General features: G+C 37.4%; 1 protein-coding gene across 1 annotated transcript in view; it reads left to right on the top strand.

Moving 5' to 3' along the window:
• FAF1 (Fas associated factor 1) overlaps positions 1 to 14,796 on the top strand; it is a 173,472-nt gene that overhangs the window by 29,600 nt on the left and 129,076 nt on the right. Inside the window, exons 3-6 of the mRNA XM_052800638.1 lie at positions 6,612 to 6,658; positions 9,681 to 9,889; positions 13,241 to 13,332; positions 13,693 to 13,781. Coding sequence (XP_052656598.1) covers positions 6,612 to 6,658; positions 9,681 to 9,889; positions 13,241 to 13,332; positions 13,693 to 13,781 — 437 coding nt within the window. The remainder of the gene's footprint in view (positions 1 to 6,611; positions 6,659 to 9,680; positions 9,890 to 13,240; positions 13,333 to 13,692; positions 13,782 to 14,796) is intronic.

Genomic DNA, 14,796 nt, shown 5'->3' with positions numbered 1-14,796 from the left:
ATAAACTGATCACAAGAAAAGCCTATGCATAGTCTTACTTACTTTTTATTCAGTTTCCTGAAATCACAGTATCAGCAGGTTGGAACGAATGTTTTGACACGTCTACATCTGGCATTACCTGTTATCATCAGTTCTGTTGAAAATACAAGCCCAAATTAGTATTTGCTAAAAATAAAGTTATTAGGGGAGCATTATTTCAAAACATTTACTTTATTACCAAAATATATGCATATAGTAGAACCCTGCAAGCTAGTTTCACTGTAAGAAATACTTCTGTGCTCAAAAGGAACTAATAAATCTTTGCGCTTCTCCTGTTTTGCTTTACTGTTGTATATAAAAGTATGTTCCTTTGTCATGGAGATTTATAGTTTGGAAGCAATTTAAAATTCACTTTTGCTTTTTTGGTCCTTTCATGCATGTTTTGTCTCACTAATGCTTTCCTTTATCCCTTATCATTTAACCTTATCATTTAATTATTTGTTTTTCCACTCTGGATAACATTTGTTCAGTTTTGGGTTTTGTTTCCTGTTGTTTTTTTTTTTTTTTTTTTCTTTTTAAGCTCCCCATTGTACAAAGCATTTGGAGTTTTATCATCCATTTATTTTGTTTGAATACCAAATAGAATAATGGATTTTAAATCTTTAGGATAAGCAATTTATCATGTGAAAACAACAAAATTAGAGTAAGAATATTGTATTTCAGGGGGAATATCACATTTAGCCCAAATTAGGAGTAGAATTAATAGCAATGGGATTACAATTGTAAATAGACTAGTATAAATGACCCTTTTGGTGCTGTGGAAATATATCACAAAATACAGAAGATAAGAAATAATTTTTCTAGTTTATTATAGATTGCTTAATGAGGGCCTTTTAGTATATTTCATTACACTTTTAGCTTTTAAAAAAACATGTTTAATTTGTTTAAATTCAACAAATCTTGAGTGACCCTCAAGCAGGATGGATTGATAGCACAGAGGAATACTGGCTGATATTTCCAAAATATAACAGTTATTTTTTTTTTTTTACTCTACAGAAATCAAAAACACAGTACGTTTGTCTTGCGTGTCATCTCTCCCTCTATAGTGAGGTTTTGTATGTAGGTTTTGATCTTATATTCACTTGTGTTATCAGACTGACAAATAAATCTAAGATTAAATGCTGAAAGGGTCAGTCAAATATTAAAATAGGCTTCTATTTGTTTTGTAGCGTGAAACAACAAAACAACCATTTTCTGGTTATATTTCAAAATATAGTCCTAAAAGCTGCTAGCACCCCTTCCTCTAAGACGGTAAGCTGTCTTTACTTCTGCTAATGTAGAAAACAGTATGGGGTAAACTTTCTGAATTTGTGATCTGAGAGAAATTTTTTTTATATCAAGGAGATGTTAAATGTATGATAGGAAGAAAAGGCAAAATGAGCAGGAAAGACACAAAATGCAGAACTTTGTTTTTTTAGCTTACCAGACATTTTAAACCAAAAGCAAAATCTGAGTTGTAGCATTTGGGGAGGAATGTAGATTTTTTGAAAGTCATAATAAATGAATTCTTTTATCAAAGAAAGCTCTTACTGAATTTCATAGAAATAATTAAATATGTCCATTATGAGGCTATTACATTAAGTGGAATACAACAAAAAATTGTAATTACTAGAAATCTGAACGTGTCAGACCTACAGAAGATTGAGGCGTTGGAAGAAAATGCCCCATGAGCAAATTACTCCATTATGTTTCGGCTGAAACTATCATGTGGTATGGAGATTGGAAAGGAGAGGGAACGAGATGTGGCCATGGAGGAAGATCTTCTCCTACCTCACCCACTGCAAAAGCCTTTAACTGCACTTTTGCCTGGGCCTGCTTTTAACTCTTAAGATAATTCATTTAAAAATCACTTTTAAATTCTGGAAATTTAAAAACTACTTCCCATCTGTAGTTCATGAAGAGGAAGGAATTCCCTGTTTCGTTTGAATATACAATCAGTATATGTAGACCTCTGCTTTTAAATAATATGATTGGCAAATCCAGTCCATCTTCAAACTTAGTGATAAACGCCGAGTATTTTAAACTCGGGAGTTTAATGTTTGTGCTATTTAAAATACCACAGTTTTTTCATAGTTGTTCATACGACCCTCATTCCCCTGGGACAAGAGTCACTCTAAGATGTGCTTAATTGGTTTTAGATGGTTAGTACTATAATTGTGTATTTTGGGAGAAGTCATCAACGTTGTTGCTTCATCAGATTATTAAGAAATGGTGGTTCTTGGTTTTCTCTCTAACACTGTTTTGTACTCATAGAAGATAGTCACGTTTAGTCAGAACTGACTAATCTGTTTAAGTTAATATTCCCTTGAGGAAAAGCTTTGCATTTCACAGTCTGCTTCACAATGTTCTTGAGGCACTTAAATAATGTCAGTGTGTTTGTAGAATACCGCAGAGTTTCTGGGTTGCCCAAACTATTAATGAATTTGGTAACCTTTCATTAACTGTATTGCTTTATTGTTTCCTATATTTGCAGGAAACAAAAATGTTGGATTTAATAGATTTTGATACTGTAATTTGGAAGCTTGTTGCTGAAACAAACACCAAAAAAGTATGTTACTTTGAACTGTTGTAATTGGCGCTCATCAGTCCAGTATTATATCATACTCCTGTCTTCCCATTCATTTAAATGAACAGGATTCTCAGTAACGTTTATCAATATATCCTATACTGTTGGATGATGGAGTCACAAAGTGCTTGAGATTGGAAGTTATTTCTGGATGTCAGTATGGTCCAAAGTAGGTCCAATTAGATCAGGTCATGCAGTGCTTAATAAAGTCTTAAATAAAGTATTTAAAATGCTGGATATATGACTGGTATCTCTAAACAAAATGTATAAATCAAGAATAACTAAATTTGGCTTCTAGTTTCCTAAAATAAATTGTGGGCCTGGTTGTTGTTTGAATGTTGTCATCAAAACAATAATTATGTCCTCACTTCTATTCCTCTGTTCCAAGTTTGAACAGTGTTATGGCAGAATTTGTGTATGGATAGCACTGAGACACACCTAAGGTTCTTCGCTTTGGGAAAAAAATCTTATGAAACTCCTATAATTTTCAATTTAAGGTGAGCTTCGCTCTTTAAATAGTGATAGCATTAGAAAAGGCAAATACCTATTGTAGCTGTGGTACCCAGTATCCAGCAGTGACACTCATGGATAAACAGTGTGAGAACAGCATAAGCATGGAGTGCTACTTCCCTGGTAGCAGTCTCAGCAACAGGTTATTGGAAGCTGAATAAATTTTCTGAGCCAGACATGATATCTTCATATTTAATAACCCACAAATAGATTTAATGCACCTGTTATTAAAATTGTTTCAAGGGTAATACATCTTTTTAATTACTGTATGTTAGTCACACAGGCTGTTTTTGATGATCAAATGATCCCTGTTGGAAAAACAAAAACATTTAATAACTTTGAATGTTTGCTTAACTATAGAGACCTGATCCCCTCTCAAAGGAGACTGACAGTGGGAAAGAAGAGCCTGGAACAGACCTTGCTTGCCTTAAGAACTTGTTCTTTTTTTAATTTTTTTTTTTTATAGTCACAACCTTCCTCCTGTGAAATTCTAAAGCAGATGGTTGTTCCTTTTTCTTATTTTCTTTGCACGATCTACTTATAGATGTCTTGTAAGAACATGGATATTTAATATTTATGCAATATCTACATGTGCACTGCTACCATTTGCCGTCTACGTAATTTTAGTCTTCCAGCTTGCTTAACAAATAGTGTCCAGACTCTTCATTTTTACAGTGTGGTTAATAGAGGTCTTTCCATCAAAAAAGTACATAATGCTGCTGCTGTTTTTTCTTACTGCTGTGCCCCTTAAATGTCATCAAGTTTACAAAACTGGAGACGTGAACAAGCGAGTTATTCATTTTTAAAGAAAATAGCTTGGAGCCTCTGTCGTGTTTAACCCCTCTAACTAGGCTTAGAAAAAGTTCGAGCTGCTTTAATCCTCTGAGGCTGAGACATGAGCTTTGACAGAAGTAGTGTGGAAATGCCATGCTGTGCTATATTTCTTCAGAGCTGAAGCAGCTTCTTTTTTGCTGAGTAGAGAGAATTCTCTTGCACCAGCAGATCATTATTAGTGTAGGTCCTGTGGTACAAAACCCTGTATTTGCTCTCTGTATCCTACAGATGCAAAATAAGGGATATTTTTGTCTTTCAACCAAATTTACCTGTTGATTGATAGGAATGAAATGTATGTTGCTGAAGAGTATGGTGGGGGGAAGCCAATCTAGAAAAACCCAAACAAACCAAAACCTCCCACTTTTTCCTGGAGGTTCATTAGATGAACGTGATCAAGAGCTATGTACGACTGCAAAACCACAATGATGATAAACGAGATGTTGTTGAAAAGAAACCACTGATTATTGCCATGCACGGTGGATAAACTGATTTAAAAACTGATCTGGTGTGAAGCTTTGTTTTCACTGTAATTTGATACAGCCTTGTGCGTAGTTGCTGTAGCTTATAGATACCTGTGACCCTTTTCCTTGTCTGCTTTTTTGTTATTATTTATGCAATATTTGTTTCTAAATATATGATAAATGTTATTGCAATATCATAGTTACTTAGCTGAGTTCAGCAGTAATACTTTTTGACTTTGTGTAGCCTTAACTATTAATGAAAATTGTAAAAAATCATGTTTATATATTCAGAGAAAAAGAAACCATAGCATTTAAATCTTGATTTTTGTCTGTTTTTGTGTTTATTAAGCACTTAAGTAAGTTGCATTTTTTTTTTTTTTAAATGTCAGTTTGTAAAAATTATGTTGATAGATGATGACTGTCCAACTGATCAGTTGCAGTATATGACTTTGTCCTCCTGCAGTACCGGGGAATCTATGAGCTTCTAAACATCAGCATTCCCTTCTTCATCAGGGACCAGACACTCATTCACCAGGTATTCTGGCCAACAGGTCAGGTATATCTGGCATAGGAGAATGGATATTAGAAGCTGTGATAGTAGAAATGCATGAATCGCTGCTGGTACAGCAGAAAATTGAGATTAGTGGGATGCTACAGTCTCTCTTTAATCTCACTGTTAAGCCTAACAAATATGTACCTGTGAACACAATAGTGATTATAAAGATCATCAAAGAGCAGAAGTAGAATTAGTCTTTTGAGGTCTGTTTTTTCTCCTTGGTTTTTTTTTGGTTTTTTTTTTTTTTTTTTTTTTAGTTCTTTCTCATTCCTCATCAAATTCCCTCCTGTGCTCTTCCACCTTATCTGCCCACTGCTGGGCTAGGATTAAAAGTCTGAAGTTAGGTAGGGTTCTGACATCTTTACTTCCATATCTTCTAACAATAATCAACAAATTTTTATCAGCTGAGGAGTAAATGTGTAAGTCATCTTCACCAGCTTGCATGGTGCCACTTTCATTGCTCCTTAAATCTGAAAAATCCTAGCAGTGAGATGATTTTAAAACACATTTTTGGTGGTATAAAGCAGTCTGAAATAAGTTGTCTTCCAAATACTGTTGAAGAGAGTCTTATTGGCTTTCCAAGTTTTTCCCTCATCCTGACTTACATACAGTTTCCAAGTTATACAAACTTCTATAGCATCAGATGTGCTGGAAATGCATTAAAATATTCTGCAACATAGAACGGAGCAATGCTGTAACAGGCTGAGGTGACAATTTTGTCAGAAATGGAGTTTCGAACTTGCAACTGGAATATGTTGTGGCTATTTTTAAAATGCTGCATTTTAATATGAGAGAGAATTCATTAGGATATTTTTATAGGTAGTAACTCTGTAATTTCAAATAAGAACAAATCTGAATGCAGCTTGCCAGGTTTGTACTTATACACCTATAAGTTGTATTTTGTTTATTCTGATGTTCTGGACAGCATGGGATATTTAACTGCATAAACCTTACTTAAAAAATACTTCCTTTTCTGCCTGAAGATTGTTTGAATTTTGGGGGTAGTCATTTCTGTGATTCCCTGGCACATGAGGACTCTTAAGAGGCTAGATGTATTTTTGTGTGTGTGAGCTAGAGGCAGGCTGTCGAGAAGGTGTAGGTGTGATGGAGGCAACGTGTGCTGCTGAGTAACCGTTTGCGTGGACTTCAGCAATTCCTGAACACATCAGGCTTGCAGCATGCAGTGTATGTGCAACTGTGCAGGTTTATCGGTTTGTGCAGGTTTGATACTTCTGGGAAACATTAGATTTTCTGTATACATGCTGTCTGGCTACCTTGTCTGTGGACAGTTAGCTCGATGTATTTGAAAGCAATATGTTCACTGTATGTATGTACCAAGCATACAAAGTGTTAGATTTACTGAGTGTGGGCCATGCAGTTTATTCCCATGCATTCCACCTGGGAAATCCATCGCACGCGTCTAGGAGTCTGAGCTTCAGTTCATGTTCGTTTTCACTTAGATATGGTTTTTATCTTATGTCGGTACTTTAATGACAGTGTCATTCACCAAGAATATTCACTGAATGGAGAATATTTTATGGCACATTGTAAAGCAAGCTAATCACTCTTCAAAACATATTATAGAAGTTCTGATTTATTTTTGTTGCTCTGTATGCTTGACTCAAAATTTGTTTTCTCTTTTCAGGCAGCTATAAATGGTGTAATACCACAAGAAAACGGCATTCTACAAAGGTAAGCATAGAAAGCTGGAGTAGTACACACGGGGAATGATGCTGGGTAATAGTTACAGTTTTTGTTCCTGAATCCTAAGAAGATGATGTAATTCTCCTTTTAAAGCAGTTTCTGGAGCCACAAATTCTATTCCTGGCAAAGCTGATTTAACATTCAATTTTTCCCATACTGATGGAGGACCAGCTTGAACACCTATTCAAGTTGGTTAATTTTTATTTTGAATTCATTGGTTGTTGGGTCATTCTGTGCAGGGTTGTCTCTTTACTAAGACTAGATTTTGGTATGCTTCCTTGGATGTCAGGACTTTCTATACCCCCCCCCCCCCCCCCCCCCCCCCCCCAAGATCTAAAAATTTGCAGGGCAAATCCACAGATGTTCCTGGCTAAGTATTTTCTTTTTCCTTATGCATTTTTAAAAGTATTGATAGTCCATGCTTCCCTGTCCCTGGCCAAAAATGTTTGTATTTTTTGTAGGCTTTTTTGTTGTGGTTTCTTTTTTTTTATTTATTTTTAAATTGAATTACAGGCAGCAGATACTGTGTTAGATAAAGTAAGGTTGCTCCCTTCTAAAAGTAGCTTTACTGATTTTCTTTCAGCTTTTGAATTAAATTTTGGCTTGTATACTGATGCCTAGATATCTTGAAGTCACTGAAGCATGAGCTCCTAAGTGCTGATGAGGCAATTGAAAACAGCAGAACAGGAATTAAGCTACTTGAGAGAGACAGTAAAATAGCATTTAAAATTTTGTTTAGAAAAATACTCAATGTACTATTTTAAAAAGTTTATTTTAATGATGAAAAATGATACATAATGTAGGTAAAATGGTGTTTTGGCATCTCTGTCAATACTTACTAAAGCTGTCATTAAGTGGAGTCAGTTTTTGATTCAGGATAAAACCTTATTTGCTCAGTAAAGTTAGATGTTTGTTTACTGTAAGGTCTACTTAGTCCATTTGAGATCAAGTTTTGGTTGTGTTGAGCACTCTTTCTACCTATGTTAATAAGTCCTGACCCTCAAAGCATTTACATTCAAAATACCAGAATGTTTGGAACCATTTGGTCAGGGGGAAGGAGCTGGGGAGTAGTTATGCCTGACTTGGATAACAAGCTGGTCCAGCATCCACTTACAGCTTTCTTCCACACTAATCTATTCATTTTTAGAAATGATTAGACAGTCAAATGTGTCTCAAGTATTTTTTTTTTCTTTTTCTTCCAATGGAAGTGGTTTAAAAGGAGGATCACAAGATGTAGAAGCCTAGTTTCCAATGGTTTTCAGATGAGGCTTGTTTTACTGATGTGAGGCTTTTTATGTTCCATTAGAGGTTGCCAATCAGATATGTAGGATGCGTTTTGTGGTGGAATCAAATAGAATTAATACAACTGGACTTGAAGTAAGTTAATTTATTGAAGGGAAAAAAAAAATTTTGTTTTATAATTCAGTTATATTGTTTAAAATAAATAAATAAATCCAGTCCTGAGAATCAGGATATTAATTGCTTCTTGGGTCTGTTAACAGAATCATTATAGTACTTAATTCATAGTTGGCCATCAGATTTAAGACAATAACGTATCACTCGGTATTTATGCTTTTTTAAATCCTGAAAATAAGACTGTTTTCTCTACTCTTTAGACCTCTAAAATGGGTCTTTGACCTTTGAGCATGCGTCTTTGAGTGTGGGTCTTTGTAGCTGGGAATTCATCCTTCTAAGCCTACTGATGTGAGAAGTGAAGGAGCCCCTTGTTTTACAAGCATAATATGTTTTTCTTTTCAAATGTGGAAGGCACAATGATGGGATTTGCAATAGCTGTGTATGATTTCTGCACTTCTGTGACATGCATGCCATCCACATTTATGCTTTTTTAAGTTCAAGTCTCCTCTAGGTGACATATTTGACTTGCTATAAGAAGCATTTCCATTGAGAGATCTCACGGTATCTTCAAGAATGGCAGAATTCATTTTTCAAATAAGTCCTGTTTAAGAATGGAAAGGAGACAACTTAATCTCAGCATTTCCTAAATCCTTCTTTGCTCAGCTTGCATCCTTTCAGTGCGTACGTTTTATTAGCTTGCGTCCTCCATCATGATATCCTGTAACTGTCCAGCACAGATAATCTTCCTGATAAGAACATCTCCAAGGCAAAGCTCTAGGCTTGCCCTGTGAAGTTGCTTGCCTTCCAGATTTAATTTCTGTACATCATAGTTTTTTTTGACCTGGAGTAATCTCCCTTAAATTTCATGTTTTGTTACCTTTGTTTTGAATCCCAGTTACATGCTGCTTATGTATATCTCCCTGAGGAAGATGAAGTGCATCTTGGTAGTGAGGGTTTCCCAGTTTATTCTGACCTGTAATGCTAGGTGTATCCTTGAGCCAGGTTGGAGGCATCCTTGTATGAATGTCCAAGAGGCTTGAAGGGTTTTTGAACTTAAAGGCAAGCTAGAATTCAGCATTGCGTAACTGTTCTACTTGTAGGTATTTTTTGCAATATATACCTCATTATCTTGATTTATTTACCTTAAGTACAAAACTATTTTCATATCTGACTTGTTTTCCACTAATTTGGTATTGAAAAATACCAATATGTGTGCAGTATTTTAAGGTTTATTTCTTAATTTCATTTCCATGTGATACTAGCCCAATGATGTAGAAAGCTGGTCGTTGCCATGGTGCCAATTTTTATATGGTCACAGCACTCCTGGAACAGGAAATAATCCTTCTTCTCAAGATAATTCTGATATTAATTACATTGTGAACTTTAGACTGCAATAATAGTTTAAATCCTTGTTTGTCATCTAAGCTGTACTCCTATAGCACTTCTGAGTCACTGAAATGTTAATACTGCTGATACGAAAGTTATTTTCTAATTATTAATAAAACAGTATTTTCAGATGTGACAGTGTAGTTTATTCAAGAAGTGTGTGCTGTGGACCACAGTAAGTGAGTATACTGTTCATTTTGCTTTGCTAACTTTTATTTAAACATATCAAGCTCTTCTGTTTAAACCTTCTTATCTGCATATCTTTCAGTGAGTACGGTGGAGACACTTTACATGGACCAGCGTATGGCCCCACAAGTCATTCTACAGCAGCTTCTTCAACTCCTTCCTCATCCTCAGCGTTTCGCCATGTAGTGCCATCTAGACAAATAGTGGAAAGACAACCTCGAATGCTTGACTTCAGGGTTGAGTACAGAGACAGAAATGTGGATGTAGTACTTGAAGACAGCTCCACAGTTGGTAAGGATTTGTAAAAATGAAATTAAAACCATTGTGGTAAAATTGTTAAAACAAAAACAAACAAAAAAGGCCCAGCCTGAAAAATCCAAATCCTAAAACAAAGCAAAGCAAAAGAAAACCCCTCAAAGAAGAAAAAAATCCCCCAGAAGTAGCAGGCTCCACAGTTTCTAACCATTTTCAAATCTCTTTGCAGCTTTAAAAAAGCAAAATTTCACTAATCCATTGTAATGGTTAGTGATCTATCAAATATTTTTTTGAAATCTAGCTTTCTGATGAACTTGCTTCAGAAACAAAATAGAGATTGCTGATTAAGTTAAGGCATGAAAATGTAATTTGGGATAGGATTAGTCTAGATGCAGCCTACTAACAAGCGGATGATCTTGGCATTTCCTTTTCGAATCAGTATGGCATCTCTTTCTGTGTAGGATTAGTGACAAGATTTAGAGGAATTTTAAGAGCATAGTTGCATTCTTCTTTTCAATTTTTGTTTGACTTGTTTTTGCAAATTAAGATTTCTTCTATAACTTTTATTGTCTTTATCCTAAAACTGATGCATTTTGTAACAGTATGTTAGAAATATGCTATTGTTAGTATTGCAGAGCATGTTATTTTTTCTACTTTCCCCAAACTGTGAGTTAATTTACTTTTGCTAAGGATGAAGAGTAGGTGGTTTTGGTTTTGTTTGTTTGTTTGGTTGGTTTTTTTAGTGAAAAGTCTATACAGATCAAAATAAGGAACTACATGAAGAAATAGTTGATTAAAACAATTTTCAGTGCTGCAGCCTTATGTCTGTGATGAAATTTTGAAATTGAAACTTTTGATCCTTATTTGTCTTCTTAGCATCCGATTTGGTATTGGTTGGTGCCACCTAGTGGTGCTTATTTTGAATTCCTGATTAGCCTTTCATGTTTTCCAGAGCACTGCACTGAGTGGCATCCATGCAAAGCAGATATAAAAGTCTGATCAAATCAGAATTTTGTAGCCGTAGTATTTTATTTTTTCTTTTCTTATTAACTTCCTTCGGGTATAAATGATGAAGCTGTAGGGCAGAAGCAGTCAACGTAGAACTTCTGTCTGTATCTTGGCATATGAAGATTGAGGGCAGCCTTGTGTTTCAAGTCCAGAGAGAAGTAAGCAAGGCAAATTGTTAGAATTTCAACCGTGGACTTCAGGAAAGAAGATTTTTGGCTTTTTCAGGGATCTGCTTGGCAGGATCCCATGAGAGAGTGCCCTGAGGGCAAAGGGGCCCAAGAGAGCTGGTTGATCTTCAAGGACGACCTCTTCAAAGCACAAGAACAGTCCATTCCAACATGCAGAAAGAGGAGCAACCATGGCAGAAGACCAGCACAGAAGAACAAGGAGTTTCTGACTAAGCTAAATGCAAAAAGAAAGTACACAGAAGGTGGAAGGTAGTGATGGGCTACCCAGGAGGAATACAGAGACGTTGCTAGATATGCAGGTTTGGAGTTAGGAAGACCAAACCTCAGGTGGAGCTGAAGTGACGGAGGGAATAGAAGGGCTTGTCTAAGTACATCAGCATGAAAAGAAAGGCTAAGGAAAATGTGAGCTCACTGTTAAATGGTGATTGCTGAACTTGTTCCCTGGGAAGATCATGGAGAAAATCTTTCTGGAAGCCCTTTCTGAGCACAGGAAAGAAAAGAAGGTGATTTGGAACAGCCAGCATGGATTTGCTAAGGGCACATTGCACCTAATCAATACTTGCCTTTTATGATTTGATGACTGGCTCTGTGGACAAGGGGAGAATGGTGGATGTCACTTTGACTTTAGTAAGGCCTTTGACATACTCTGCTGTAGTATTCTTAAATTGTTAGGATAAGGACTGGATAAGTGGGGTGATAAGGTAGACCGATAATTGCCTGGACTGCTGGGCTCAAAGTCTGACTGGTGAACAGTTACTAGTTTGGGGATGTCCCTCGGGTTGATCCTGGGGCCAATGTTGCTTAATGTCTTTATTAAAAACCTGCTTGTTAAGGTAAGCGCTCTTGGCAAGTTTGCAAAGAATACCAGATCAGAGAAAGTGGCTGATGTTCTGGAGGGCAAGGCTGCTATTTAGAGGGCCCTGGACAGCCTGGAGAAATGGGCTGACAGGAGCCTCATGAAGTTCAAAGAAAGCAAAGCTGAAGTCCTGCATCTGGGATAGGATAACTTCATGTTATCCCATCTGATAACTGGCTGAGGGCTGACAGGCTAGAAACCAACTTTATAAAAAAAAAAAGGGATCTAGGGGTGCATCAGCAGTGCACCCTTGCAGTGAAGAAGGCCAGCCACATCCTAGGCAAGAGTGTAGCCAGTGGATCCAGGGAAATAATTATTCCCCTCTCGTCAGCACTTGTGGGACTGCATCTGGAGCACTACATCCGATTTTGAGGTCCCCAGTACAAGGAAGATGTTGACATTCTGCAGTGAGTCGAGCAGAGGCCAGCAAGATAGTCAGGGGACTGGAGCACATGGGAACATAGGAGGAGAGGCGCAGAGAACGGGATTTGTTCAGCCTGGGGGAGAGAAGGGGAGAGGTAGAGACCTTACTTCTGTCTACAGCTACCTGCTAGGAAGACAGAGAGAAGATGAAGCCAGACTCTTCTTGGAGGTGCACGATAATAAGATGAGAGGCAATGGATACAATTTGCAACACTGAAAATTCCTTAGATGAAAGGATTTTTTTTTTTTTTTTTTTTTTTTTTTTTTTTTTAAGTTGTGAGAGTGGTGAAGTACTGGTACAGGTTGACCGGAGAAGTTGTCAAACTTCCATCCTTAGAGGTGTTCAAATCCTTGACTAAACTGGTTTAATTAGACCTTTGAGCTGGGCTTGGGTTAGGTGAGCTCCTGAGGTCCCTTCCAGCCTGAATTATTTTATGACTCTAATAACTACAGGGAGAGGAGAGCATCGAAATGTGCAAAACATGGAAAAAGCTGTCAGAGCAGTTAAATTGTATGAACACTCCAGTTCTTTACGTTAGGACTATTGATAATGGAGTTGGGTATCAAAAATACACACCTTCTTTATTGCTGGCAAAGTCCATTGCTCCAAATAGCATGCATCTGCAAATGTGTGTGTCTAGCATATGCCGTGTAGAACTGTTCAAATATATGTCCAAATCGTCAAATCCTCATGTGACTCTCCAAACGTTCACGCTTTATGTGATTTTTTTTTTTTTTTTGAGCTTCATTTGTCCTTTACTGTTTGAAGTGTATGTTACAAGGGTAACTAGACTAAGAATGGTTTTCATAGTAAATTTTTCCTTGCTCTTGTTTTTTAAGTATAACTCAGTACTGTTTGAAATAAAGCAGTAAGTGTGTATATTTTATATATTTTCTTTGTTTTCTCTTTAGGAGATATCAAACATATTCTAGAAAATGAACTTCAGATTCCTGCATCTAAAATGCTGTTAAAAGGGTGGAAGACTGGAGATGTAGATGATAGTGTAAGTTTTCAACTGTGTTTTCAGTTAACTGAGTTCAGAGTTTCAAACTGAGCATCTGTGGGTGGGGATTACAATGCAAGAATTGTGAGTTTCAAACAGTGTTAGATGTCTCAAGTGGCTTACAAGGAACTCTTAAACTAAAACGTTGCAAAAAAAATCAGGACAAATCACTTTAGTTTGTGTTGGTTTTATATATAACATGGCCCACCTACAAAAAGGATCTTGGGAAGTTAACAGTAAGTATATCTCAAAACAAAATATTTGGTGGTATTGTAAATAAGTATAAATAATTAGAAGAAATTAAATAATGTGTCAGAATTGATGAATGTTTTATATTTATAATGATTTTTCTCCCCTCAGACTGTTTTAAAAACTCTACACTTGCCAAAAAATAATAGTCTTTATGTTCTAACACCTGACCTGCCTCCTCCTTCTTCAAGTCATTCTGGGTAAGTCTTTTGGCCATAAATGCTACTTGTATGATTTGGTCTTGTATGGTTTTTATGAAGCCACATGTAACCTTGCAGGAGTCTGCCATCGGTAAATACAAAGCATTTTCACTGCTCTAGTAAGCGTTGGGATGAACTAACTACCTCAGCACCTCGTTGTTGAAAAGAAGGTGGTTAAGTTTTTTAGAACCTCGGTGTGGTACATGAACCACTTACATGCAGAATTTTACACCTCCCAGATGCGGTGACTTTTAACAAAAATCTAGTCCCTGTGGAAATGAGAGCTGGCCCTCCATAGGTTCCTGCATTAACATACATGCATAATTTTACACCTCCCAGATGTGATGACTTTAACAAAAATCCAGTCCCTGTGGAAATGGGGGCTGGCCCTCTGTAAGTTCCTGCATTATGTTGGTTCATTTAATGTATAAATCATGTACAAGCCTTGTATAAATCATTGCCAGCAGATCAGGATTTTCTTTCTGGAATGTTTGTTACGTTATTTTGTCTTATATTCTTGGGACTTTTAAAACGCACGTAGATGGGCTGAGTAGTTGGTTTCCCCTAACTGAGCGGGCTACCTTTTACTGCCGATCGGAATACTTCCAAAGTTAACGGTGAGCCTTCCCATGTCCGTGAATATCGCTGAGGTCTGAAAACGAGACGTGACTTGGCAGAGGCGGGTATCTTTGCTCTGACAAAGCAAGCGGCAGTTACCTCGCCCGCTTCGGCCTGCGTTCGTCCCTTTCCCGAGGGTCGCTCGCTGTGGCGGGAGCGCGGGAAGGTGCCCGGGCAGCCGCTAGAGGGCACCCGGCGGTGCCGCCTGGCGGAGCCGGGCGGGCGGCGGGACGGAGGCCGGCGGGGGGGGGCTGCGCTGGGAGCCTGCCCGCCGGTTGTCTGAGGAGGGAGTCGGTTTTCCGCCCTTGTGGCCGACCGGGGAACGTTCCGCAAACGCCGCGGCGTTGCTGGTGACGGAAATTCTTTGACAATCAATAGCATCAACTGACCGGTTTCC

Source organism: Harpia harpyja, chromosome 11 (genome assembly GCF_026419915.1).
Source record: "Harpia harpyja isolate bHarHar1 chromosome 11, bHarHar1 primary haplotype, whole genome shotgun sequence".
Classification (NCBI taxonomy): Eukaryota; Metazoa; Chordata; class Aves; order Accipitriformes; family Accipitridae; genus Harpia; species Harpia harpyja.
The sequence above is the reverse complement of the archived record's forward strand: the minus strand, read 5'-3'. Positions and strand labels throughout refer to the sequence as shown.